Source organism: Paramormyrops kingsleyae, chromosome 11 (genome assembly GCF_048594095.1).
Source record: "Paramormyrops kingsleyae isolate MSU_618 chromosome 11, PKINGS_0.4, whole genome shotgun sequence".
Classification (NCBI taxonomy): Eukaryota; Metazoa; Chordata; class Actinopteri; order Osteoglossiformes; family Mormyridae; genus Paramormyrops; species Paramormyrops kingsleyae.
This window is the reverse complement of record NC_132807.1, coordinates 29,260,362-29,288,308: the sequence shown is the minus strand read 5'-3', so window position 1 is coordinate 29,288,308 and position 27,947 is coordinate 29,260,362. Positions and strand designations below refer to the sequence as shown.

The window sequence follows — 27,947 nt, the reverse complement described above, 5'->3', positions numbered from 1 at the left end:
CACTGCCCCTGGGCCTGGATCCCGCCACGGCTGCGGCCGCCGCCGCCGCATACTACCACCCCAGCTACCTGCCCCACCCCTCATTCTCCGCATACAGGTGGGCCTAAGGCTTTTGAGGAGTTACACACTAATAAAAGTTAAAAAGAATACTAGGATTTCTCGCCCCATGTGACGGCAGCGGTCAGAGCCTCGTGGTTTGAGGACGCACTCCTGCCGCGCAGCACTGACCTGTGTCTCTTGCCCCCAGGATGGATGACTCGTTCTGCCTGTCCTCACTGCGCTCGCCTTTCTATCCCCTGGCAGCGGGGGGCGCCCTGCCAACCCTGCACCACTCCGCCATGCACATGCACCTGCCCGGAATGCGTTACCCGGGAGACCTGGCAGCCCTGCAGTCTGAGAGGTAATCCCACCCCCCCCCCCCGCATACATCCACCAAGACATACACATACAGCTGTGCTGATCCAGGTCTTTCATTTTTCAACCCTCTTTCTTTCTCTCTCATTTTATCTGTGACACACACGCATTCCCCACGCCCTGCTAGGCACTGTAATCTCACACTGCGGGGGTGTGACAGCATTTCACCTTGGTATTTTTAGCAGCTATCCGGCAGTTATTACCTGTCAGTTGAGAAGCTCCGTGACTGGCAGGACCACTCCTGCGTCCCGCTCTGCTGGCAGCGCCTCCTCCTGGTTAAACGCCGGTCCTACCGTCGCCCGCAGTGTCTTCTGCCAGCACAGCACTACTCTGACACGCCCGCTCGCCGCTTGTCACACACCCGTGACATCCCTGCAGCTTCTGGAAGGTCTCACGCCCCGTGGTGTCTCTCCCCCCTCAAACCCCCAACTGCCCCCCCCCCCCCCCCCCCAACAGGCTCCAGATGGAAGATGAGCTGCGTCTGCGTGAGCGGGAGCGGGAACGTGAGCGGGAGAAGGAGAGGGAGCGCGAGGCTGAGCGGGAGCGAGAACGGGAGCGGGAGCGAGAGCGAGAGCGTGAGAAGGAACTGGAGCGGGAGCGGGAGAGAGAGCGAGAACGGGAGCGTGAGCGGGAACGTGAGCGGGAGCGCGAGGCCGAGAGGCTGAAGGAGCGCGCCCGTGAGAAGGAGCTGCAGGCCTCCAAAGCCATGGAGAGTCACTACCTGACAGATCTGCACAGCGTCCGGGGACCGGCAGAGGACAGAGCCAAGGCCAGCGAGCGGCTGACCCCCAACCGTTCAGGTGTGACGCCTCAGCGTTAGCATGACCGCCTTACTGTACTGTCTCTGTGGAGCCAAAGCCAGGGAGGGGCCGACCCCCAACCGGCCAGGTGTGACGCCTCAGTGTTATGCTGCGTCCCATTTACCTCGGAGGTCAGAACTCGAAACTGGGAATGACATCACACACACGAGTTAACAGCGTTTCAGTACAGCGAGCCGGAAAGTCATCTAGCAGTACCAGCACCCGTTTAAAAAAGCAAGATTTCTTGCTTATCTGGATTTAATTTACCCCAGTTTAACTGGCCTTTATGTTACATTTAGCTCACAGTACCGTAATTCTGACAAGTTGTCCAGTTAAGCAAGAAATTCTGCTTAATGAAACAGGCCCCAGTTCCAGCCCAGTTAATTGGTAGCAATATCAGTGGCTACCAACACATTATGTGCTATTTTTCCACGTAAAAACACCAAAGCCACACGGCCACAGATAGCGGCTGGACAGTACTGTGCGTGCTGCCGATTTAATGAGCCACACATAAGATGCAAGTGCTAAAGTGCTAACAAACGGTATAAAACTACAGCTTCAACTTCTGTTGATAAAGGGCGCAGCCATCTTGGATTCTGAGCTCGGGGTTGTGTCCATCCCTTCCTGTTCGGAATGCCGACTTGAGATTTCCGACTAGGAACTTGGAATTTACCAGTTACGGGTCCAAATGGAACGCAGCGTTAGCATCAGCATTAGCTTCGCCACCTTACTATACTGTCTGTGTGGAGCCACAAAGCCAGGGGGGGGCCGACCGCCAGCCGGCCAGGTGTCACGACTCCTGGGGGGTCAAGGCCATTCTGGTTAAGCATTTTCCAGCTGAACTCACTGGCGCATCCCCCCCCCCCCCACTCTAATGTGGGTGCCGTACTATAAGGGCTCGAGCCCATGGCACAACCCTGCTGTCCTGAGATCAGTAACCTGCCGTGTTTTTCTGTCTTTGTTTTTCTAAACAAATCTCTAATTACAAAAGCTCACCAACAACAATAATAATACTGTTGTTTTGTTGTTATTATTATCATTGTTTATTGTTAATAATCATCATTATTACTATGAATAATTAGTTTGCTGTGTTAGATGTTGCCCATTAGTATTTCAGTTCTGTTCCTCACCCACAGTTACAGAATGAGTCCCTTTGTACCTGGGGGGGGCCCAGGGTGTGTTAGTGCCTCGCCTTGTCCTGCCCCGGCCGAGCGCAGGTGGCACGTGTAGCCGGCCTCGTGCTGCACTGCGATGCCCCCCCCCCCCCCCCCATCCTATTTTTACTCTCCTGCTCTCCCCGTCACCTGCAGCCTTCCGCTCCTGGCACGGAAACTCTTTACGGCGAGTGCATTATTAGCTGCTTTCTCGCTGTGAGATGCTATAAAAAGGGAGGGGTTTCCTCCCCCCTGCCGTGTCACGGCGCCGGCGCTGTGCTCTCTCTCTCTCTCTGCCGTGACACACGGCCGCTCGCTCATTTTCTCAGAGCTGTCGGGACCCACCAGATTGCGGCCCATCGGCTCGGTCTGGTACTTACGCGCCTTTCTTTCCGCCCCCATCTGCCAGATAAAACCAAAGAGGCCCTCCTGCCCGCCCCCAAGCCTGTGCAGCCCCCCCTGCACCCCGCCCTGGCCGCCGCCCACCACGCCATGCCCGGCCTGCTCTCTGCCCACGGCGCCTACCTGGGGCCGGGAGGGGCGGCATCGGGGGCCCTGGCGGCTGCCATGATGCTGCAGCGCGCCAATGAGGAGGAGCGCTGGCTGGCGCGGCAGCGCAAACTGCGGCAGGAGAAGGAGGACCGCCAGTACCAGGTGTCCGAGTTCCGGCAGCAGCTCCTGGAGCAGCACCTGGACCTGGGCCGGCCCGGCGAGGGGGCAGACCCGCGGGCGGAGGGACACCGGTAAGTCGGCCGTCTGGCTCCGCGCCCTCGTACCCTGGGGGGGGGGGTCAGCCCGCCTTTCCGCTGCATTATCCGCCCCCGTTATCTGCTATCCGTCCTGCTGACGTCTGATCCGGTTGGGCCGAGCATCCAGAACCTGTGGGCGTCACCTCTACTGTCGGGCCTCATCGTCACCATGGCGGCTGGGGGGGGGGGGCGCTGGTTCTCATTGTGAGGATTAATTAGCCGTGTGGGTTTAAAGGCAGGGGACTGCAGAGCAGCCTCAAAATGGCCGATTTTCTCTCCATCCTCCCTGCCCGCATAAAGTGTTAAAATCCCACTTCCTTTTCCCATGAATGATACCCACCCCCACCTCCCCACCCCCCCAGGAGCTGTGATTTGTCCGCTCTTGGCCTGGTCTGCATGCCGTTATTGAGGTCAGCCCTAATTAATACTTTAATTCGGGGGCCGATGCAGCTGCACCCCGCCCCCCCCCCCGCCTGTAATCCTGCCTGATAATGAGATTGTTCCCCGGCACTGTGCGCGGGGGCCACGCTTAGCAAAGAGAGGCACGGGCCGCGCCTCCAGAGCTCTGATTAAGGCGGCCGCTCCGGGTGGCAGATAACTCTTTAATTAACCGCCTCCTCCGGCACGCCGAGCTGCATGGCTGTCGCTAACCCTTAAAAGCCGCTTGTTATCCTGCGGTTTTTGCGGGGATCCTTTTAAATTAAAGTGCTTTGAAAGGCGCCCCCCCAACCTCGGTTTCCCGGGCTGAGATGAACCCGTTTCCGCACGCATGCACATAAGGTGTGAGGGAGGGGCTTCACCGCGTGTCGCTACGCTGGATGCTGCTTTTCTGATGCGGGTGTCTGTCCCACCCCGTCGCAGGCCCCTTACAAACCACCATGACTCAGGCAGCCGAGACGTCCTCCCCCATCTTGGAGCACCGCCGCCCCTCATATCGCCCAAGCCCCTGGCCCCGCCCACAACCCTGTGGAACCCGGCCTCCCTCATCGACACTGCCTCCGACTCCCGGCGCAACCACGAGTCCCTGGGCCTGGGCAACTTCGACCTGAGCCGGCCCCCCCTATCCCTGAGCAAACTGGAGCACCCAGAAAAGGCGGACGATGGGGGCAAGAGGAAGGAGGGAGCCGAGAAGGGGGTGTCCATTAGGGGGCCCGGCATCCCAGAGTCTGGCACATTCCTCGCGGAGTTGGAGAGGTCTGCACAGACCTTCCTCAGCCAGCAGAGGGCGCCATTGTCCCTACACAGCCAGTACGCCGACTTGAGCGGCCCTCATAAACCCGGCGGCCCCCCCAGGGGACTGCAGGGGCCTCCCCGGCCAGGGGTCGACCCTATGCTGGTGTACGACGAGTTCCTACAGCAGCACCGCCGGCTGGTCAGCAAGCTGGACCTAGAGGAGAGGAAGAGGAGGGAGGCCAAGGAGAAAGGTGAGCTTCCACAGCAGGAGTCCCTGTGCCCTCCATCCGTCACCTACCCTCCATCGCTGGTCTTTTTTTCCTTTGCTCCCTTTCGCTCTCTCTCCCAGCACGTCCTCCTCTCCCCCCTCTGTCCCCCCACCTTGCTGCTTGACCCAGCTAATTAAGATGGTGTCTGACAGGCAGAGCAGGCACAGCGGGTCAGCACACAGTCTTGCCACTGGGGGGATATGGGTTTGGGGGGAGGGGGGGGCGTGTTTTTCCGCTGGGCCTGTCAGATGTCTGCATAACAACCACCCTCCCCCAACAGGCTACTATTATGACCTTGACGACTCCTATGACGAGAGCGATGAGGAGGAGGTGCGGGCACATCTACGTCGGGTAGCGGAACAGCCCCCCCTCAAGCTGGATGACTCCTCAGAGGTAACCCCCCCCCCCCCCCGTGTCGGTAGAGGTGATCACACACTTTAATAGCTCATCGGGGTATAGATGTAGACATGGATGCAGAAATGGGTTTAGCTCCTCCCACACAAAGACGTGGACGTCATTTTCACAGGCACATGTTAGACGCACGCGCACAGAAGGCTGCTGGGATAAATTCCTTTTGTTCTCCTAAACTGTACTTGCCCCGCCTCCTCAACTGCCCTCTGTCTTTGTAACCTATCGGAAGCCTTGCTTGGCTCCTCTGACTCCATCTCCTGCACTCCATCCCCCCCCCCCCCCACAGAAGCTGGAGTTCCTGCACATGTTCGGCCTGACCACGCGCTCCCACCGCGACGAGCTGCTGCAGCAGAAGAGGAGGAAGAGGAGGCGAATGCTTCGCGAGCGGAGCCACTCCCCCCCGGCCGTGCAGATCAAGCGGCCGGCTCCGTCCGTGCCCCCCCTCAGCACCCGTTTCACGGCTGAGCAGATGAACAGTGCCCCTGAGCTGGAGGACAAGAAGAAGTTCCTCACCATGTTCAGCCTGTCCCATGTCAACATCCAGCAGAGGAGAGGTAGGCCAACTACTTCTGCCATATCAACAATGAAATATTATGGGATGCATGGAATCGTTAGACATCTAACCTGAGCATCATCACTGTCCGAAGAAAAATATGCATCTACAAAAATCTCAGCAGCACGAAAAAACATTTTCTCAGAAAATACAGAATAAACATAAAATTATTTAATGAGAAACATTTAGCACCGCCAATAGAAATCTTTACGCAGCTGTCAGTAAAGGGTTTTAATGTTTTAAATGGACTGACATGGTCAGAGAGGCAGATATGTCAGTGTCAACAAGGTAGGGAGAAATCTCTTTATATTCAGAATTAAGTGATGTTAGTTAGCTATCTAGCTATCAACATTGTTAGTATTAGTGATATAAAGTAATCTGCCATCATGAGTTGTTAACTAGTTGTCAGATATTTACTAGTACAAACAAAAATACTAGTTACATACATGACTTCATAAAACATCTATTTATTGGTCAGATGTGATATGGTGTCGAGATGGAGAATGGGGCATATTCCATGCACAGTAAAACGTCAAGTGGACATCTGATGGCGCCGATGTGTACTTGTCTGCTTGTGTTTATATGGATAATTTGGGCGGTTCTGAGCTCAGCAGGTTCTGCTGACCCGATTGGCTGGGTTAGCAGTCAGTGACACAGACTCCACCCCTTCCTGCAGACAACGAGAAGGTTGCAGAGCTTCTTCACGCAATAAAACACAAGACGGTGACCCTGGACTCCATCAGACACACGCCTCAGCCTCTCTGCAAGAGCCCGACAGCCCCACAGCCTGGTAGGAGCCTTATGCGTGCGCGCATGCACACACACACAAACACACACACACACACAAACACACACACAGACAGACATACACACAGACACACACACACACAGACATACACATATATACACACACACACACACAGACAGACATACACACACACAGACACACACACACAGACATACACATATAAACACACACACAAACACACACATACAGACAGACATATACACACACACACAGACAGACATACACACACACACACACACAGACATGCACATATATACACACACACAAACACACACACACACAGACATACACATATATACACACACACAAACACACACACAGACATATACACACACACAGACACACACACACACAGACATACACATATATACACACACACAAACACACAGACAGACAGACATATACACACACACAGACATACACATATATACACACACACAAACACACACACACACAGACATATACACACACACAGACACACACACACAGACATACACATATATACACACACACAAACACACACACACAGACATACACACAGACACACACACACACAGACATACACATATATACACACACACACACAGACATACACACACACAGACACACACACACACACACAGACATACACATATAAACACACACACACACACACAAACACACACAGACAGACATACACACACACACACAGACATGCACATATATACACACACACAAACACACACACAGACAGACATATACACACACACACACACAGACACACAGACACACACACACAGACATACACATATATACAAACACACACACACACAGACATATACACACACACAGACACACACACATACACACACACAGACATATACACACACACACAGACACACACACAGACATACACATATATACACACACACAAACACACACACACACAGACATATACACACACACACAGACACACACACACAGACATACACATATATACACACACACAAACACACACAGACACACACACGCACACAGACAGACATATACACACACACACATATACACACACACACACACACACAGACATACACATATATACACACACACAAACACACACAGACACACACACACACACAGACAGACATATACACACAAACACACACACACACAGACAGACATATACACACACACACACAGACATACACATATATACACACACACAAACACACACACACACAGACAGACATATACACACACAGACACAGACATACACATATATACACACACACACACACACACACACACACACACACCCTACCCCTCTCTGTCTCGGCACCTGCTGGCTGTATGTGTGTCAGGGACAGATGTGCCTTGCAGTACTGACATCTCCATCTGTAACGCACTGAGCATGTGCCTCCCCCCTCCCCCCCGCCAGGGCCCACAGCAGCCCCGCCCTCCGGCGAATCTGACAGGCAGCTCAATGCGGGACCCCCCAGTCCCCCGCCCCCCGAGGCCCCAGCTGAGCAGCGGCGGGTGTCAGGCGACGGTCCACGGGCCAAGGAGCCCGCCCCGCCCCCCCCCCTCGAGAAGCCTAAGCCGAGCGAGGGCCCGTCCGCCAAGAAGAACCCCAGCCTCCTGAGCAGCATCCGGCCCCCCCTCAGCATGAAGGACGGCCCCCACAGCCTCAATGGCAAGACCAAGCCGTGGGAGAGTGTCACGGCCGAGGAGTTTGCACAGCAGTTCCACGAGTCTGTGTTACAGTCTACCCAGAAGGCACTGCAGAAGCACAAAGGTTCATACTCCGCCCATCCCCCCCGCCGCCTGCCTCCTGCTGTCTTGTGAACATATCCAGCCTCTAATAGCCTTCCTTCCTTTTTGTTTTCACTAGGGGCCGCCGCCATCTTGGCCGAGCCCAGTCACAAACTAGACACCTCGGTGCACTACAACATTCCCGAGCTGCAGGCCCCCCCCGGCCGACAGCCCCCAGCGCAGGCCAACGGGCAGCACTGCCCACTGCCGCCTCGCCGGGAAGAGCTGTCCGACGAGGAAGACTCCGGAGACGAGGAAGATGAGGAGGAGGATGAGGAGGTGCAGAGTCCACGGTGGCAGGGCATTGAGGCCATCTTTGAGGCCTACCAGGAGTACATGGAAGGTGAGAGGGGCTTTCGGAGGACAGCCGCCGAATCCGGGGGCCGTTCAAGCTGCCGATCGCGAGACGGTGCTGAATCCTCATCTCCCTCTTAATGTCAGCTGCTAATTTTATTCTGACATAAGTGTCTCCGTGCTGCTCCATGAGAAGGAGAGGAGTGTTGCCACCCTGAGGGCAGCAATGCCTTCCCTCCTCTGCCTTAATCAGCCCATATGGCAGCTTGGGACGAGCAGGTGGTGTTCCTCCCTCTGAACACCAGAGGGCACTGTTCAACTCACTTCACACATTTTATGTTCATTAATAATAAATAATAATATGCTAAATACAATGTGTTTTTTAATTACTGCTCACTATTTGAAACAGGATCTCGATGTGCCTGTTTTCTGGCTCATATGATTAAAATATTTGGATCTTAAGATGCCAGGTGCTTCACGGTTTGAGAAATGAAAGCGTAATTTCTGAACAGTTTATGGATGTAAACTGGAGCGTGTGAGGTTTTGCCAGTCCTGAAGCGACCCACTGGCATCGTTTTGTACCAACAGCTTCCAGAAGGTATTAGTGCTCAGATACCTTCTCTTTCCAGAGACAGTCGTATATAAACATGCACACAGAAACGTATACACACACGAGGACACACGCGCACACACATGCACGCACACACGCACATGCACACCCTCTTCCTGCGCACTAATGAGACCCGGTTCTGTAGCCTGGATGCCTGGGGCATGGCTGGCCCACTCTCGGGTGATTAGCGCTTAGCCTGCACGACTGGGGCTGTCTGCTGCGATGGTAATGAGCACCAGGCCTTGTCCCCCCCCCACCCCTCCCCCCATATCTCCCAGAGCAAAGCATTGAGAGGCAGGTGCTTCAGAGCCAATGCAGGCGGCTGGAGGCTCATCACTACAGCCTGAGCCTGACCGCGGAGCAGCTCTCTCACAGCATGGGGGTGAGTCTCCCTCTCTGCACACGCGCCCCCCCCCCATCTCCCTCGCTGTCTCCCCCCCACAGCATGCTGTCCGTGTTCCCTGCCTCCCCCACCCATGCAGAAACGCCTAACCGATTTCTCTCCTGTGAACAGATGTTCCTGTGCCCCCCTCCCATCCCCCCACAATTTCCTCTGCTATGAGATGCTCATTTTTCTTTCCTCACTTACTATATGCCACCTGTCCAGAATTTTAATTGGTCACAATTTGCTCCCGTCGCCGCCGCCGCCGCCGCCACGGCGTCTCTATGGGGGGCGGCCGTGTGTCGGCGCCCCCCCCCTTCGCCAGGCCGCTCGTATCCAAGTTATTACAGGAAGTTACGGCTCTGCTGGAGAGGCTGAGCACCTGGCCACTAGCTCTTTAGATGGCTGATTAATAAGCCTGAGTGAGGAGCATGCCGGTGGCTGCATTGACCTCTCCCCCCTCCCCCTACCCCCCCGCAGGAGCTGATGGCCCAGAAGCAGAGACTGGCCTCCGAGAGGGAGAAGGTCCAGGCTGAGCTGGATCACTTCCGAAAGTGCCTGACACTTCCACTGGCTCAGGGGTCTAGGGGATACTTCAAGGGCTACCCCTCCAGGTGACCGGCCCCCCCCTCGCCCCTGACATCACCCCCTGACCCCGCCCCTGCCACCACGCCCCACAATGTAGCTCAAGAGTCTATTTTTTCACCTGGATTACTCAGAAAAAAAAGGAATAAAGCAAAACTCTTCACTGCGCAAAGGACCCAAGCGACAGCTGGCCGTGAACGTGCCATGTGCTGAGGGGGGTGCTGGAAGGGAGGGGGGGGATTGAGCGTCTGGTCTGGCCTGGGGAGGCACCCGGACCACATGGCCTGTGTGTGCGCCTCCCAAGCCGGTCCCCACCGCCCAGACGGCAGCCTGCTGATGGCCAGCATGCCGAGAGCCATCGAGCTACCAAGGCTCTTCAGCGACCGCCGCCGTGCAGTGGCAGCACTCTGACCCAGTGCCAGCGGCGGGGGGGTGCGGGGGGGGCAGGCGGCACCTCCGCCCAGCTCCAACGCACTGATCTGTGTTCAGCAACCCGCCCTCTGGGTTAAATGGGCTTATGACAGAAAATGCACTTAAAAACAAATCAAAATGAGTAACATTGGAAAGCTTCCTTGAGGTACTGCAGTCACACGGAACTTCTGTCGCTGTCAGATTAGGGAAGAACACACCAATGCACATTTTGGAAAGATTAAAGGAGATGTTTTATTACGAAATAGAAATTTTGAGAATAAATTTAAAGAGGCCCTTAAGCCTTGTAATGTAAATAATAATATTAAAATTTTTGTATGGTTTTATTACTTTAATCATTGTTCTTAAAAGCCTGCCATTTTTAATATGTTAATGCTTTTGGGCTTAAAAAAAAAAACTTGCTTTAGTGTTTACTGCTGCTGGTCAGGATAAAACAATTTTGAAATGTTTGAGAAGTACAAAAGAAGAGGAGCCTTTTCTACTGGTGCCCCCCCCCCCCCCGTGCCGCGGTCACTCCGGGCCTGTAGCATTGACGGGGGGGTGGTGCTTATGAGGAAGCCCCCCCCCCCTCTCTCCCATAACCGGCCGCTGTCTCTGCAAGTCAAAGCTCAGGAGGCCCCTCCCACCCTATGGGCCGGTCCGTGTCCGCGGGGGGGAATGCTTACCGATACCAGAATGGCGGCAGCACCCCCATGGGTAGGTCTGTAATCAGTAGCAGCTTAGGAATCGCTTCTTTTTCCTGCCAAAACTCAGACAGTATGAGCTGCATGTTCCTGACAGTGTCCCTCTGACTGAGTGACCAGCACAGCCTGAGTGCTCAGGTTCATCTTAAAGGTACCAAAATTCACAGCCCTTCAGCATTTTTTTTACATAATAAGCAATACATATTAACTAGCAGAGCATTTGATGTCCACGCCGCTCACAGACTGGTATATGGGATATCACAGTTCATTTTATGCTCACAGACTGGTATATAGGATATCACAGTTCATTTTCCTCTTCATTCATGAAGCGTATAGTAGGAATCCCAGCAGACAGTTTGCATGCCACAGCCGTTAGTGACTCGTAGGCCTCCTTGTCAGTGACAGGGAGTTATGCCACGCCCCCTCCTGATCTCTTTTGTCTGAATTTCTGCAGGCAAGTTTAATGAGGGTAGAAGTGTGTGTCTGCTCTCACCACACAGTGCTGAAACCTGCCTCACTGTGACCTGAACCATTTTTATTTTGCCATTTTTTTTTTTTAATTGTGCCAAAATCATTTTAAGGTGGCCCCACATTGTCAAAGTGAGCACAGCGTACAAGGCATTACCGGCCACCCTTCTCAGCTACTGAAGATGATTTAAAGTGCCCTGCATTTTCCACTTTGTCCACCAGAGGGCTGACTTGCTCAAAATATACTGCAAGAAAGGCACTTGGGTTTCAGCAGATTATAATTTATTCCATTAGGCCTCACTCAAAAATGCACCCCCACTGAATAGTTTTATTTCTTCCCAATCTGGGGAAACTGTAATAAAAGGGGTCCAGCATAAGTGACATTTGTGAAATTTGCAAGCAATAGTTTATTATGTTACATTTCACAGGTTACAGCATTAATCAAGATAATGATAAAAATTGGAGCTGTCCTGCATGCACACTCTGCTCCTGGTCCGCTCTCCTACCCCTGCCTGGCCAGCTCTTTGCCCATGTGCCAGCCAGTCTCATGTTATCTGGGCACCTACTGCAGCCACAACATCCATACGCAGATTACACCCATTTTCAAAAATGCATCTGAAGGCTTTTTTTTTTTAATTGTTTTAATGCTGTTCCAGTTAGAGAGGACTGGGCAACATGCCATGTGACAGACACAGGAAGATGTTTACAGACCCCATGCAGAACTCTCATGCAGTTTAGTAGATAAAGGTTTAAGCACCACATCACCCACCAGCTGATGTAAAGCAAGAAGGTGACACCCCCCCCCCCTTAGTCAATGGAGAATGTTTAGATGCTGTGAAATCATGTTTTTAATTGTACTTGTTTGAATTAATTGTAATGTAATATATTCTTTGTTGAATGTAGTAATTAGGTATTTATGAATATATTGCTGTAATTTCAGACAAAAAGAAATAAATTACAAAATGTACATAAGCAGTTTGATTCTTGTCCAGTGAACATACACCCAATGAAGGTGAGGATTACAGCAACTGGACCAATCACATCAGAGTGGGGCACTGGTGAGCTCACACTGGGAAAACTGGCCACAAAATTACAGTGTCATGTTTCAGCATCACAGGAACCAGAAGATGCGACTGAAAGGGTGAAAGTGGCCAAGCGTGGGTCGCAAAGCAGCGTGACTCCACACGCCTGCTTACCAGGAACCCAGAGGAGCCCCACACAGCGGCATGCTGCAGTCTTCCTGCAAGACCTTCCCTGCTAATAATGGTGTCCCTTGGCCGCGGGCTGCGGCTGCAGGCTGGCACGCAGTTTGTACATGCTGTTCAGAGAGTCCAGGAGGAATGTCCGTGTGGTGTTGATCTCCATTAAAGTCAGGTTATCCAGCTACATCAACAAAACAGAATTTTTGTATGTGTTACTGAGGCAACATAGACCACCCAAAGATGCACGCAGCTGTTGTCTAAAGACCTGGACCCCCAGGGTGAGCTACACCCAGGGCGAGTGATCACTAAAGACAGCAATAGCTATGCAGCGGAGTAGCATTACAGGGCATAAGCTACTGCTTTACTGCATATAGTAAGTACATTTTTAATTTACTAGTCTTTTAATCATCAGTATGAATTTCATCCATTGTCCAACCCCTTTTCCAGTACCAAAGGCCTGGAGATAATCCCAGGCAGCATGGGGCACAAGGCAGGGTCCACCCAGGCCGGACGCCAGTCCATCACGGCTGCACATGTACACCGTCACACATGGTGGCCAATTTAGGGTCAACAGATCCCCCAAATGCAGGACAATGGGAAGTGGAGTACCCAGAGAAAAGCTATGGAACGCAGGGTGCGTCAGCAAAGTGCAGGGTGCGTCCGCAAAGTGCAGGGGGCGTCCGCAAAGTGCAGGGGGCGTCCGCAAAGTGCAGGGGGCGTCCGCAAAGTGCAGGGGGCGTCTGCAAAGTGCAGGGGGCGTCTGCAAAGTGCAGGGGACCAGAGCACAGCGCCGTCGGGACCCGCACCTTGGCGTGGGCCTCAAGCTGACTGATGAAGCTGTCGGCAGACAGACGCAGCTTGGCCACACGCGTGTCCCAGATGTCCTTCACCAGGGTGCGGATCTCGTCCGCTTTGGGGATGTTGTCTGATGCACTGCCGAAAGGGGACAGATGGTATGCTGAACACCTTATAGTGGGTAACTAAGCAGGTTAGGCAGAAACTAGCAAATGGACTGGATGACGTGTCACTCACTGATTGAGGAGCAGCTTAGTCAGCTCCATGTAGTGCGGGTTCGGAATCGGAGTGAAAGTCTCCTCCTTCCTTTCTTGCTCTCTGATTTCCTCTAGTTTTTCTGCCGTGGTGGGGGGGGGGGGGGGCAGTTAGTCAGTAACTGCATTAGTCAGTAATTTGCAGCCATTATGACGTTCAGATCTTTTCTTACCGACATCCATCCACTCTGGGGGCACGATCCTGCATTTCTGCCTCTGCTTCAGGTTGAGGGCCAGCCAAAGAGGCACATTCACAGGCAGCCCTGGGTTAAAAGGACCAAGGTCCCCCTACAGACATAACTAATCAATTATGGCAGCCAGTAGCCACAAATGCTGAAGTTACCAGGCTCACCAAGTTAGCTGTATACAATTTTTTTACCAAATAATAATACACTATTACTAGGGATGGGAATCACCAGTGACCTCCTGATACGATATCACGATACCTAGGTGTCGATTCCATATGTACTGCGATTCTATGGATATCCCAATTCAATACTATGAGTTTTTTTCTGTTATTTTTTCTTTTTTAGAATTTTAAAACCTTGTAAAGCATGTAAAAGAAAAAAATTAAAAGTTGAGCCATACCGCTAAAGCTTTATTCAATAGCTGCACAGCTGAACTTAACACACGTAACATGAGGGGTAGCACACTCCAAATAATTTCTCTTCAGAAAACCAAAGGCAGCATCTAAACAATGCAAAACAACTTGAAATACAACAGTATAAATTTAAACGTAAAATTAGAAGTTAACAAAAAGCTACGTTTGCTGCTTCATAGCATAAACTACACTGAGCTTTTATGCTTCTCCGCTGCCTTGTCTGTCTCAGGATGATGTCCAGTAATATGTGACAGTATGTTCCTCACATTACCACAGTGCTTAACTTTCGCAGGACAGAGTTTACATCAGGGGTCTCCAAATCCAGTCCTGGAGAGCTACTATCCAGTCGGTTTTCTATCCTACCTGGCTTCTGATGAGCCACAGCTGTTCTCAGGTAAATACCAGGAGCAGGTGTGGCTCATCAGAAACCCAGTAGGATAGAAAACTTACTGGATAGTAGCTCTCCAGGACCGGAGTTGGAGACCCCTGGTTTACATACAGCATGGCTCATGTCGGTCTCCTTTTTGCCGTTTAAATTTTGAAAGCTAAAGTTCCTCCATACATTGGATTTAAACTGTGGAAGAGCAGCACAAATCTCTGCTATGTCGTCAGCCATTCCTGTTAATGCTAGACAAAGTGAGAAAACAACTGGCTCCTATTACATGGGTTGCTGTGCTGCTTGTCAATTCGGGAAAAGTTTAGAGCACACCACCTGTAGGGTTATGGAGAAACTGCAACGTTTCTCCACCTTGAATCCAAACACACATACAGTGGTACCTCGGTTCTCGAACTCACTAGAGCTCTAATTTCTTTAAAGTAGAACAAACCAGTTTGACCTAGCACTCGATCTGAATATCAGAAGTCGAACCGTGAACGCTGACCTAATATAAATTGTAAGCCCCAGGAAATGAGTCATACTACAATGCAATTCTTACTTGAATGCCTTATTCACAGACTGGACGATTAACCAAATAAAGCAGCACAACATTACAGTAACTAACAATAAATAAACCACTAACTTACGTGTACTATTACAGCATTTATGTAATTTATTTAAACTTTATTTTACCAGGTAAATTAACTGAAAACCAGTTCTCACTGCTTTACGTGATATTCCGGAGAAATAGCAGATTACGCATCAGAACTGCCTGAGATACAAACGTCATGCGTGTAACTAAACTCTTCAGCCAATAAGGGCAAAGGTGTGTCGTCACGGAGACGGCTCCAGTTTGTGCAGCCGGGTGAGAGGTCGCAATGCATCTAACCGTAATGCATTGCATCAGGATCAGAATGCGTTGCTTTAAGCCAGTGCTGTAAGCAAGTCGAACGCACCCAATGACCGGACTGGGGAAACAAACTGAAACGCGGACTTAATACAGAGGACTAATGACAACAACCAGAAACAGCTGATCACATGGGGATCCCTCACGAGGTTAACGAGGGGGCGTGGCACACGGAGCGGACGATCGGATCGGGGCAGGACAGGGGTAATGTTGGAATAAGATCTTTATCGTTTTGGAAGCCATTAAGAAAAAAATGCTCTTCTTGTTTTATCCTGTTCATTTTGTGTTTAAATGCTAAAAAAAAAATAATCATATAGGTGTAATTTTGGGGGGCCGGGAACCAATTAATTGGTTTTCCATTATTTCTTATGGGAAAAATTCGATCAGAACTCGAACTTTTTAGGATTCGATCCTAAAAACTGTGATACATAACTGCATGCAAAATTAATCTTGTATTACGTAAGAAGGTTACCAGTTCAAATCCCATGGTCAGCAGAGTGATGCCACCACTGATAAATGCCCTCAACCTCGATTTCTCCATTAACCGACTGACTTCTTTCTCAGTTGGGATCAATAAAGTTGATCTTGGATAAAGTGTGTATCAGTCATGAATAGCTCGTGCATACCTTAAATGCACGTCTACCTTCTCTCGTTTCGGTTTTAATAACACTATAAAAGTGTTGGAAAACTTCACACAACACGAGCCCCCTACGCCTCCTTCAATCATTTAATCCCAAACGATTAAAAGTAACCTCTGGAATTTACTCAAACTCCTATTTTCTAAGTGGGTCAAGGCGCTTCTAAACACAATTTGATTAATTTACCGTAGCTTAATAGAGGACAACACAGAGATCACTGGGCTTTTTCAAATTCCACTCCATCTTGACAGATGTCAATTATGTGTCGTAATTTACTAGAAGAGTGATTCAAAACAAGAAGGGAAAGAAACGCAGAAGCAAAGACTGTAAACAGAGCCGGTTATGTGTTGATGCACATACTCTGTGGGTGTATTACGCATTACTTGCAAATCATTTAAAAAAAAATAATAATAATAATATAAATATAATTAGTACAGATAATCTCCGACGGATTAGTATAATTAAATGTACGCCTAGAAGAAGTTCTCAGTCCATTAATCACTATAGGACTACCACAGTAATTATTACTATTATTATGATAAATTGTGTTATTTCTGAAGCGTTTTATCGTTGTTGTTATTGTTGCTTCAAACACGTAACAGAAACATAGCGTACGCCGTACAGAACCCGAACAGCGATTGGACTACTAACCTATCATGATACAGTTGTTAACTTGTTGCTAAACACTTACCCCAATCAAATACATTTTGTCGAGACTAAAATTGGGAATTATCGTCACCATTTCCTTCTCAGCCAGAAACTCAACCTCAGAGGGATCCATCTGAACCATCAGTAACGGAAAGACTCCGACAAGGAAGACCCGGGGCTCACAGGGAGAAATCCCGCGCAATATTCATAGTACGCCCTTTCACCCGGAAGTGGTATCGGAATGCCCTCTTCTCACCCGGAAGTGAAATTGGATGTTCTTATAGATTTGGTATCAGAAATGATATTATTCTGCTTATTTTGTACACAGTACAAAGATTAAATGAAATGTATTGTTCCGATTTCCTAAAAAATCAAATGGTCAATTTCGTGGAACTTTAATGTTCTGTCACTCTCTAGGGCGATCGCCTCATACCAAGGTTTCCAGCTTTGGTCAACAGGCTGGAGTGAGATTTTCAATTCGAGACAAGTCTGCACACTCATGCACTCGCATTTACATGTATGTAACAGTTTTAATAACTTGCAAATCGTCTGTAGACTTTGCAAACTACCCCAACGATTTTGATGTAGCTAATTAAAGAGTTATAACGGAACAACATAGATTTGCCCTAAGATTTCGTGCGTGAGCGCGTCATGCCAGATGCGTAGAAGTTGGAAACCCTGAGATACACAGGATCCCTTGTAGTTGTGACGCTTTTAGTTTAGGTACAGTACGTAGGATTACTAACATCCTTCATACTACTTACTTCATTCTCCCTTAACCATAACACTAATTCTAAAGTCAAAGTTCCCTAAAAAATCGACTGTGGTCGAATGATATTTCTCATCAAAACCAGTGTGGTCCTTCCATTATGTCCTTGAATCATCTTTTCTCAGATGCCGATTCCTTTAAGGACATTTCTGCAGAATGTGTATTACATTGTAAGTAGTAAAACATGCAAATGAACTTTGATAAGAGAAGATAACGCAGACCATAATGCTTATTACAGACAAATATTGGCTAGTCAGAAGATCGTGGGAACAGTTGTTGTCAAAGGTATTTATTTGCAAATTCAAAGTCTTTTAAGTTGCATTTACATGCAGCCTTAAATGACTTCTCAAAACTGATGTTTTAAACCAATATTAGTTTTAATTAAGCCAGAGAAATACTTAAATAATGAAACTATTATCAAAGCTTTCTAATCTTTAAACACAATCTACCATTAATACCAAACATTGGTCAGGAGATCCATTCTCCTTGGATATAAATATTAAGACTAAATAAAGAACATAATGAGATGCATTTAAACATTTTTCCCACACAATAATTTAACACTTCAACCTAAATTTAGTTTTGACCTATATACTTTTTATATGGCTACAGTATAAATGTAAGCAAAAGAAATGTTAAAATTTATAATGCAATAATTTATGTTTAACTAAGCCCATGTACAACCACCTATCCAAGGGGGTGCTGTTAACCATTTTTAGTTTAATTAGGACACTAATGTCTTGCTCGTTAACTGATTCCCAAAATACACAGATCTCTTTTTGTAACCTGTAGGTACTTTTGAAATTATACCTAGGGTTGTGCATGAGGCCATTTTATGAAGGCAATTCACTGGAGACAGAAACATGTGATTTGAGTTCTGTTTTGGCAGACATGGCTTTGAAGAGGGACACTGTGCCCTTATGTTTTAGCACAGGTGCAGCACAGATTTGTTGATCTCTGGATTTGTCCAGTCATTCCGTAGGTCATCCAGGTGGTTGTCAAAGTCTATCAGGTTCTCATAAGACCTACTCTCCAAGAGAGCCGATGTAATCTTCCGAGCCTCCGCCCAGTCCTCACAGCAGTCTCTATACAGCAAGTTACATTGAGTCCTTACAGGAGGTCATGTCCGGTGGCAAACAATGAATATCACTAACTGAAGAGTTAAACAGGGCAATATTATGAGTGCAACTCATACACTAGTGGCACTACATATATGAATGACACAACCCCAAATATATTCAAGGTTACTAATAAATCAGAATAACTGTTAGCAAAATTATTATATTTATAGTAAATACAATCTATACTTCAATGACAATATAAAAAAAAATGTACTTACACATCAGCATCCCGACATTTCCATTTGTTTTCATGATGTTCAAAAATAGTAAGTATAGGTTCATAGCAGTCCAGGGTAAATCTGCTGTTATCCACCTAAAAGAGAGTAAGATACAAACAATTCTTTATGAAATTTTTCAGATTTTCCCTAAATTGGCAAATATTTAACAAATCCACGTACCACTATTAAAGCCGCTTCACTGAAGTTCTCCGAGATCCTGGCCGCTACTTTCTCAGCAACTTGGTTAGGCCTGAAAGGGAAATATCGAAACCTATTAAATCGGTCAATGAAAGCAATAATAATGTCCTGTCCAGGTTCGTATATGTAGCATACCTGAAATCTTTGATCCGCTCGTTAGCCTGGTAATACCCTGCGATCACATATCTGTTTTCCTTGCACCAGGTATCGATCTGGAAGGCAACAGGATATTATATTTAAGTCTGTAGAGCAGTGGTTCCCAACCTTTTTTAACTCACGGCCCACACAGCCAAACACATATGTTTCCGCGGCCCACTGCAAAAGAATTGAAACGATCCCGCTTTTTGTGTCGGGTTAAATAAGTACTCGGAAGCAAGGCTGTTAATTGTCTTTATTGAATAAACTGGTAATTTATTTCATTATATATCAAATTATGATTTATTTGATTTTGACTAGACATTTTTTATTATATTAACAATATTACAATTTCTATTAATAATAATTGGCGGCCCCCCTGCAATACCGTCGCGGCCCACTAGGGGGCCGCGGCCCACAGGTTGAAAACCACTGCTGTAGAGTATTGTAGTTTTAAAGTAACACATACGTAGACAACTTTACCCAAAATAACACTTAAGTGTGCAACTTCACCTAATAAAGCAGATTCACTTAGTAAATCCATCTACAGTTCATTGCGAAGGGTCCACAGAGTCATGCCACAGAAGCGATGAGATGGCATCGCTACTCGTGCAAAGGCACTGAAAATGCTCTCACCAGATTGAGTGCCACCTCCAGCATGGGCGCCAAGGCGAGCGTTCCGTGGAAGAGAGGGACGCAGTCAACGTAGAGCACAGGCGCCGGCTGGCCGTCTCTCCTGCGCTCCTTCTGCTTTTCGGCCACCAGGAGCCCGTTGACCGCACAGTGCGGGTACTTGGCGGCGTGCAGCAGCATCTTGCAGTACGCCTGGGTGGTCAGCTTCACGGTCATCGCTGGAGCTCTGCCTGCCTGTCGCTTTCGCTAATAACTTCTATCAAGTTATCGTAAAGAAACTTCAGCTCCCTAGCGAACTAGCTGTCATACCGACACGGGAAACCTGGCACCTATATACTGTGTCTAAATAAATAAAAATCTTTGAAAGCGTGAGTGCTTAAACTCTACTGTTTAAAAACGACGCGCTAATAAAAACGACCTAATCAGTCATCCGCTATTTTCTCGCTAGTCATTGACACCGGTACCGTAAAGCATGGCGCATTGTGAAACGGCGAGATCCGCCATTGCGGCTCAAAGCGCCTCGTAAACGAGAAAAGCGGAGCCAACATGGTTTCTTAACTAATGAGTTTCATCACGAAGCCATGTCGTAAAATATTATTTTGTACCATTTTTCAAATATCCCTTTTTATTCCAAACATTATATTTGAAATTATACCAAAGTGTACTTACTATATTTTCCTTAAAAACCAATTTTCAGGAAAGCACAAGCTTAATCGTTTAACCAGCTGACCTTCTGCGTTAAATTACGTCATCGCTTCACTTATTGTTGTACTGTTTAAAAACTGCTCACATGTCAACTTAAGCTCAGTATGTTTACGAAATAATAGTCAGATATACAAATAAAAATATTGTAATGCCCATTACTCATCAAAAAAAAAATCAGATAAGTGTTTTTTTAGAACCTTTATTTTATTTTTTAAACACACGTTCATACAAAGGATCCACATAAAGGATTCAGTGGAGTAAATTTGCTGCCATAATCGTGTTTCGGTATGCGTTATATAACAGGCCATTTCTTTGGAAATATTATGTTGCAGTTTTTAGAATTTATTTTTTTACTTAATTGCAATTGCCTCCTTTTATGGCGTTTGCATGTTCTTCCTGTGTTGTATGGCTTTGCACTGAATACTCCAGGTTCTCCCACTATCCAAAGATATGCAATGAGGTTAAATGGTGGCTCTAAATTATTAGAACATGTATGTATTCTGTGATGGACTGGCATCCCATTCAGGAGATATATATTGTAAATGATTGCTAAAAAATTTTTAAACAAACAGTTATAACATAGTTATTACATGCAGTTATACATATATTCACATAGACTTTTAAATAGTACATTTACAGCTGCATACGTTACTCACGTATTAAGAGTTAAGACAATGTTTGAAAATATTATCGGATATTATACTGGAGCCTTTGAGTAGGACAAGGCATCGGAACTGAAGATCCGCCTGGAGTTTCCTACCGGGAAACGTAGTTTGCTTGCACACGACATGAGGTGTGACGTAAGATCCGCTGTCCTGCCAATGCTTTGAAAGTGTAACTTCCGTTGTGCGCTTTCTTTACGATTCCCGGAAAGACAAGAGGTGGGGTGCTGTGCAGTTGTTTAATGTTTCTGTTTGTTCGAAATTTACTGTAGTGCTTCATAATTGCAATGGTTATTTACACAGTGCTCTATTTTAGATATTTTATTGTTAGTAGAAAAGTTGCTTTTGTTTAGTATGTTTCGCACAAAACCGTTAATTTCTTTATCCGCGTAGCGTGAGGTTAGTGACATTGAGAAGGTAGGATGATATTAGCGAACTAGCAAAGGAAGCGAAACACCAATTTATCTGAGTGAACCCTCGTATTCGTCGATATTTGGTTGCCGATGATGTTTTTGTGATGTAGATTTCATTAGGCAATAGAATATTGCTTAAGTTTGCTTATATTTAGGAGGGTAATTTGTGTGGTAGAATGTGACCTTGTGATTCTCCGGCTGGAAGTGAGGAGGCAGCTTGAGCTAACCTTTGCCTAGTGCTAACCGTATAGCCTGCTTTTAGTTATCGTTTCATCAAAACCAATTGAAAAACCCATTCGTGTAGCTCGAACGGAATTTGTAATTACCCAGTAAAGTAAGTATGTTCCTTTAAGTACGATTGCCTATTGCGTTGCCTTTTAACAGACCTTTAAGTTATGGCCGGGTGAAATAAGATCTCGGTGACCATGATAAAGAGGAATATGTAACATAAGCGCAATCTTAGTGCCAATTTTCAATTAACTTTATATGTCGAATTGATGATAATTTGTTATATTTGTTTTTTAAAAATGTTTAATATTAATTTGTGAGTAATATATTAATTAATATTATTAAAAAACATAAAGATGAAACATAAACATGAAATAACAAGTAGCAGTTGCCTACAGTTTATCTACCAACAAAGTGTCAAATAGTAGGTTGGTGCCGCCGCGAGTTGTCGACACACAAACCAGCGCCAAGAAATCGTTTGATTTTGCTCAATATCGTCTCTGGAATACAAAATATTTACATACAGCAAAAGGCAGATGCATTTTGGTGACTATGTCTTGTTCGGTTTTCTCGTCCTCACTCAGTTTTGCTAAATATCTCCGTTACACAGTCTAATAGGGAAGACAAACATGATTGACTGCCTGGAAGACCGCATGCAGAGCTCATGCAAAAGAAGGCAGTAAAGCTCAAACTGATTTTTTTTAACATATACTCTCGTTGTCTTGTAATGATCGTTTGGCTTATGTTTTGTTCCCTATAATAGTCAAATGTTTTTAGTTATTGTGACTTATCTTAACTCAGCTGACACTCGCGGTTCTTACGATGTGAAGACTGCATGTGTAACATGCGATGTCAGTCATAATATTGCACATTGTCCAGTTCTGTCAAGAATGATTGTATTTAGTGGATCGCTGTGCATTGTAAGCCTCCTTGTCATTCACTAGCTGCAAACTGCAAAAACCTTTAAATTGCAGTAAATTATATCAGGCAGACTTGTAGATTAGTCATGGAAAATGAGAACTGTGCGAATATTCCTTCTGTATCAAGCAGCAAAACAAAGTTTTAGCAAAACGTGCTTGGTTTAATTTGCTTTGACAACGCGCATCCTGAGATGTAATTATTGCGCATGCGCACGTCGCGATTACGACGCTAAAATGATGTGTCGTGCAGCCCTAGACTGAATGATAGTCCCAATTAATTCCTCTATTTCCTCCCCAGAATGTTGGCATCCAGGGTATTATCACTCGTGGGAAAACGGGCCCTCTCCACCTCCGTTTGCCTGCGTGGTAGCCATGGTAAGCTGTGCTGCCGCTGACAGTTTGAGTCTCTCTTCTTTTTCCCCCACTCTTATATTACAGGGGCAGATAGTGGTGTATGGGGCTGATTTGTGGACTTTCCTGAAGATGTCTCTTTCTGGCCCTGGAATGGAAGGATCCCCATGCAACTATTAAAAGCTATTGAATGTAAATGCTAAGCTGTGTTCAATACACAGCTTTCTGGGAAGACATTTCAATTAACATTTATTGGAGAAATTAAACCCTTGGCTGAATATATTTAAAACATTAATTGTGGGGGGAATTCCAGAGTCTGTTGGCTATCTTTCTTTTGAAGAAAACCTTCAAAAAAAAGTGCTCTGTGCATTTCCTCAGGAGTTGCCAAGGTGGAAGACTATGCACTTCCGGCGTATTTCGATAGACTGGATGCACCCCTTCCTGAAGTCAAGTACGTGACCAGTCTGAGTGCAGAGCAGAAGGCTCTGAAGGAGAAAGAGAAGGGATCCTGGGCCAAACTCTCCAGCGAGGAGAAGATAGCATGTATGTATCTGTATACACATTTGGTGATGTGTATAATATTGGGATATGTCAACATTTATTTTTCACCATGCTCCTGCAAATTCATTCTCCCTATGGTAGTTTTATGACATTAAATTGGCAAATACTACCCCTCGTACCCTGGTTGTGTACGCCTTTCTTTTCCGTTCCTCATCCCTTCTAAAGACTATTTGTTGGAAATTGACATCAGCCACTAATCAGTTGTGATTTGTGTATTTATTAGTGTAGGCTGATTTCTGTGCTTTCTGCGTTTTTCTTTTATCTGTTCTGTTCTTGACAGTGTACCGCATTAGTTTCAACAACAGCTATGCTGAAATGAACGAGGGATCAGGCGAGTGGAAGAGCGTCGTGGCTGGGATCTTCTTCTTTCTTGGTTTCACCGGCCTGCTTGTCGCCTGGCAGAGGAAGTTTGGTAGCTGCTCTTTTTTTCACATTGATTTTTAAGAAATAGACAACATGTTGGAAGAAATCTACATGTATAAAAATTTCTGAATATTATATTGAGCATGGCCAAAGTTGAACCCTCTTGAAGGTTGGACCGAATGTCTAGTGTGAACTTGTGACATGGGTCTTAAAATCTCCTGGGTATCTTGTGAGATTAAAATTATTAATTCAAAATGGCAACTGAACTAGCATTAGCTTGGAAGATTCGTGACTGTGAAAAACGGTGACACTTTACATTAGCACCTTCATAATGCATTCATAACGCACTCTTGGAACACTCAGTGCACCTTCATAACACACTCTTGGAAAATTAATAAGCAGTATGTATGAATACATTATGAAGGCATTATGGGGGTGTACTGATTTTTCTAAGAAAGCACTATAAAGGCATTGTGAAGGCGCAATTAATGTAAAGCGTTGCCTATAAAACTTAATTTCCGGTTGAACAGGAGAAGTTCCTGCCAAAATTCTGCTTTGAGTATTTACAGGAAACTTGCAGAGCTGTCTGGTCTTTCCGGTTCTTGGGTTTAGCCCCAGGGCATCATACCTTATGTTGATACTCTACTGGAAATGCCGCCCTGTGTGGTACAGCCTGGTACAGCCTGGTACAGGGCCACAGGGCGGAGAGGAACGCTATGCTTCCGGAGGCTTCAACTGAGGCTTTTCCTTTCCTTAAGTCAAAGCGTGCTGTAATCTCTAATCGTTATGGAAAATTCTGCTGATGAACACGATGTTGTGATTTTGGCGGGTGTTTGCTTGCTAGTATATTAGCAGAATATCTATCTGAAATAATTATGCTCCTACTTATTACAGGATAGTAGGACCTTATGTGAATTGTCCCAGTTTACATTGCTTATCTGTATCCTGACATGGTTTCCATGTGTAATGTTGTATGACCGCTCATTGCTCTGTGTGTCTGCTCTCAGTGTACGGCGACGTTCCCCACACCTTCAGTGACGACTGGAAGCAGGCTGAGGTACAGCGCATGCTGGACATGAGGATCAACCCCGTCGAGGGTTTCTCCTCCAACTGGGATTACGAGAACAAGCAGTGGAAGAAGTGAAGCGCCTGGATTAATTAATTTGTGTATCATTTCTCAATGTTACCTCAGTCAGATACATTCTGGAAGGCTTCTTCCTCTTAAGGTTCACATGTAACTTAAAGCAAATAAAATTTCTGTGTTTCCCTGAATTGATCTCTATCTGTGTTAAATGGGTATGAGATTTCCTTTTAGCACACAAATTTCTTTACACAGCTGTAGGGGCCCTTGTTTCTAGGTTTTGGAAACATCGTTGCAAATGGGATTTCACACCCTCTCAAAGGTGTACACCTGCAAATGGACACTTGAATTAGTTGCCTTTTTTCATTCATTTTTGCTGACTCTTCAGCCCTGTAACAATTGCTTTTCCCCATGAAGAAACTCAGCACTACCAGTCCATAAACGTGAATAGCTAAATAAGTGTTTTTGTGCTGAATATATGTAATTCTTTTCCATATTCAAACCCATTTAGTTGACCAAGGGTAGGGAATCCTGGTCCTGGAGTCCTTCCTGGTCTCTGATGAACCCCATGTGGTCTCGGGCAGATAGTAACTCATCAGGTAGGTAGAAAACCTGCTGGATGCCAGCACTCCAGGATCAGGGCTGCCTACTCCTGTAGTAGACAGTTGTGACATTGACACTCCAGGATCAGGGCTGCCTACTCCTGTAGTAGACCGTTGTGACACTGACACTCCAGGATCAGGGCTGCCTACTCCTGTAGTAGACAGTTGTGACACTGACACTCCAGGATCAGGGCTGCCTACTCCTGTAGTAGACAGTTGTGACACTGACACTCCAGGATCAGGGCTGCCTACTCCTGTAGTAGACAGTTGTGACACTGACGGTCCAGGATCAGGGCTGCCTACTCCTGTAGTAGACAGTTGTGACACTGACACTCCAGGATCAGGGTTACCTACTCCTGTAGTAGACAGTTGTGACACTGACACTCCAGGATCAGGGCTGCCTACTCCTGTAGTAGACAGTTGTGACACTGACACTCCAGGATCAGGGCTGCCTACTCCTGTAGTAGACAGTTGTGACATTGACACTCCAGGATCAGGGCTGCCTACTCCTGTAGTAGACAGTTGTGACATTGACACTCCAGGATCAGGGCTGCCTACTCCTGTAGTAGACAGTTGTGACATTGACACTCCAGGATCAGGGCTGCCTACTCCTGTAGTAGACAGTTGTGACATTGACACTCCAGGATCAGGGCTGCCTACTCCTGTAGTAGACAGTTGTGACACTGACACTCCAGGATCAGGGCTGCCTACTCCTGTAGTAGACAGTTGTGACATTGACACTCCAGGATCAGGGCTGCCTACTCCTGTAGTAGACAGTTGTGACACTGACACTCCAGGATCAGGGCTGCCTACTCCTGTAGTAGACCGTTGTGACACTGACACTCCAGGATCAGGGCTGCCTACTCCTGTAGTAGACAGTTGTGACACTGACACTCCAGGATCAGGGCTGCCTACTCCTGTAGTAGACAGTTGTGACACTGACACTCCAGGATCAGGGCTGCCTACTCCTGTAGTAGACAGTTGTGACACTGACACTCCAGGATCAGGGCTGCCTACTCCTGTAGTAGACAGTTGTGACACTGACACTCCAGGATCAGGGCTGCCTACTCCTGTAGTAGACAGTTGTGACACTGACACTCCAGGATCAGGGCTGCCTACTCCTGTAGTAGACAGTTGTGACACTGACACTCCAGGATCAGGGCTGCCTACTCCTGTAGTAGACAGTTGTGACATTGACACTCCAGGATCAGGGCTGCCTACTCCTGTAGTAGACAGTTGTTTCTTTCAGGCTTCTTACTTTCAACTAAAAAAATTATAAATCCGCTGTTACCTACTGGCATTCAGCACTTCATGGTAATAATGGTGAAACTCAATCAAAGGCAAAAGATGATGAAGAGAAAATCCTTTCCAATCTTAATTTGGGGGGTGGAGAAATGGTGGTTTTGGTTTTAGCTGGAAATGCATTTTTTTTTTTACTATTTTAAAATAATGGAATTGGACTTTTTGCAAATTTCTTTTCGGGGAGTTGTTAGTAGTCCAACGTAAGTGAAGGGAAGTCATGTGCATGTATGTACATGTTAATATGAGCATTTGCCATGACAGCCTGCGCAGAAGGGTGTGCTTATCAGCCAGTAACTTGTTGGAGTGGAATGTTAATCTTCATAAATTCTTTTTTTTCAAAACATATTTTTATTACCTCGTATCTAGCGTCACGGATTGTGTTATGCATACGAGGAAATTTTACTTGGCACAAGTCTGATTGATGCACAGAAATGTAAGCCAGTAAGAACAGGAATAACAATAAGCGATCGTGATGAGCAAAAGGCAGTGGTCGGATCTGGGAAAATTAGTCAGACTGTAGCAGCAGAAATAATTTTGGAGAATAATTAGCATCCGTTGAGGAACTTAATTGGCCACAGTTGGAGAATGCCTTCACGTAGGTCTTGCAGTCTAAATGCTTATTTTCTTGCATTGCAGAGTCACTAGTAACATTTATGATGCTATCTGTCTTGAACTTTGTGTAGTGTTTATG

The 27,947-nt window shown here is 47.0% G+C and overlaps 4 protein-coding genes across 9 annotated transcripts in view; 2 read left to right on the top strand and 2 right to left on the bottom strand.

The window, feature by feature from the left end:
• gse1b (Gse1 coiled-coil protein b) overlaps nucleotides 1–12,545 on the top strand; it is a 182,242-nt gene extending 169,697 nt beyond the window's left edge. For 4 of the 5 annotated variants that reach the window (XM_072718375.1, XM_072718374.1, XM_023810576.2 and 1 more), the window contains 12 exons: nucleotides 1–97; nucleotides 248–400; nucleotides 871–1,214; nucleotides 2,778–3,111; nucleotides 3,979–4,541; nucleotides 4,840–4,952; nucleotides 5,257–5,524; nucleotides 6,200–6,313; nucleotides 7,749–8,105; nucleotides 8,202–8,465; nucleotides 9,305–9,408; nucleotides 9,889–12,545. The exon at nucleotides 1–97 is cut by the window's left edge and continues 104 nt beyond it. In XM_072718375.1, coding sequence (XP_072574476.1) covers nucleotides 1–97; nucleotides 248–400; nucleotides 871–1,214; nucleotides 2,778–3,111; nucleotides 3,979–4,541; nucleotides 4,840–4,952; nucleotides 5,257–5,524; nucleotides 6,200–6,313; nucleotides 7,749–8,105; nucleotides 8,202–8,465; nucleotides 9,305–9,408; nucleotides 9,889–10,026 — 2,849 coding nt within the window. In that variant the 3' untranslated portion in view covers nucleotides 10,027–12,545. The remainder of the gene's footprint in view (nucleotides 98–247; nucleotides 401–870; nucleotides 1,215–2,777; nucleotides 3,112–3,978; nucleotides 4,542–4,839; nucleotides 4,953–5,256; nucleotides 5,525–6,199; nucleotides 6,314–7,748; nucleotides 8,106–8,201; nucleotides 8,466–9,304; nucleotides 9,409–9,888) is intronic. The other variant, XM_023810584.2, reaches the window with a different exon arrangement.
• Nucleotides 12,196–17,165, bottom strand: gins2 (GINS complex subunit 2). The gene is made up of 5 exons (XM_023810644.2): nucleotides 17,038–17,165; nucleotides 13,998–14,112; nucleotides 13,808–13,907; nucleotides 13,582–13,708; nucleotides 12,196–12,956 (listed from the first exon to the last, which is right to left on the bottom strand). Exons 1-5 carry the CDS (start codon nucleotides 17,134–17,136, stop codon nucleotides 12,831–12,833), a joined length of 567 nt encoding a protein of 188 aa, XP_023666412.2. The 5' UTR covers nucleotides 17,137–17,165; the 3' UTR covers nucleotides 12,196–12,830.
• Nucleotides 13,998–20,589, bottom strand: emc8 (ER membrane protein complex subunit 8). The gene is made up of 6 exons (XM_023810690.2): nucleotides 20,072–20,589; nucleotides 19,436–19,512; nucleotides 19,283–19,352; nucleotides 19,103–19,197; nucleotides 17,038–18,848; nucleotides 13,998–14,112 (listed from the first exon to the last, which is right to left on the bottom strand). The coding sequence occupies exons 1-5, from the start codon at nucleotides 20,282–20,284 to the stop codon at nucleotides 18,689–18,691; spliced, it is 615 nt and encodes a 204-aa protein (XP_023666458.1). The 5' UTR covers nucleotides 20,285–20,589; the 3' UTR covers nucleotides 13,998–14,112; nucleotides 17,038–18,688.
• Nucleotides 20,590–21,569: 980 nt separating this feature from the next.
• On the top strand, nucleotides 21,570–25,543 carry cox4i1 (cytochrome c oxidase subunit 4I1). 2 transcript variants are annotated; one of them, XM_023810449.2, is made up of 5 exons: nucleotides 21,570–21,654; nucleotides 23,295–23,371; nucleotides 23,726–23,890; nucleotides 24,189–24,320; nucleotides 25,279–25,543. In XM_023810449.2, the coding sequence occupies exons 2-5, from the start codon at nucleotides 23,296–23,298 to the stop codon at nucleotides 25,413–25,415; spliced, it is 510 nt and encodes a 169-aa protein (XP_023666217.1). In that variant the 5' UTR covers nucleotides 21,570–21,654; nucleotide 23,295; the 3' UTR covers nucleotides 25,416–25,543. The 2 variants fall into 2 exon arrangements, with proteins under 2 accessions (XP_023666217.1, XP_023666225.1); XM_023810457.2 differs by lacking the exon at nucleotides 21,570–21,654 and adding an exon at nucleotides 21,695–22,182.
• The last annotated feature ends 2,404 nt before the right edge of the window (nucleotides 25,544–27,947 follow it).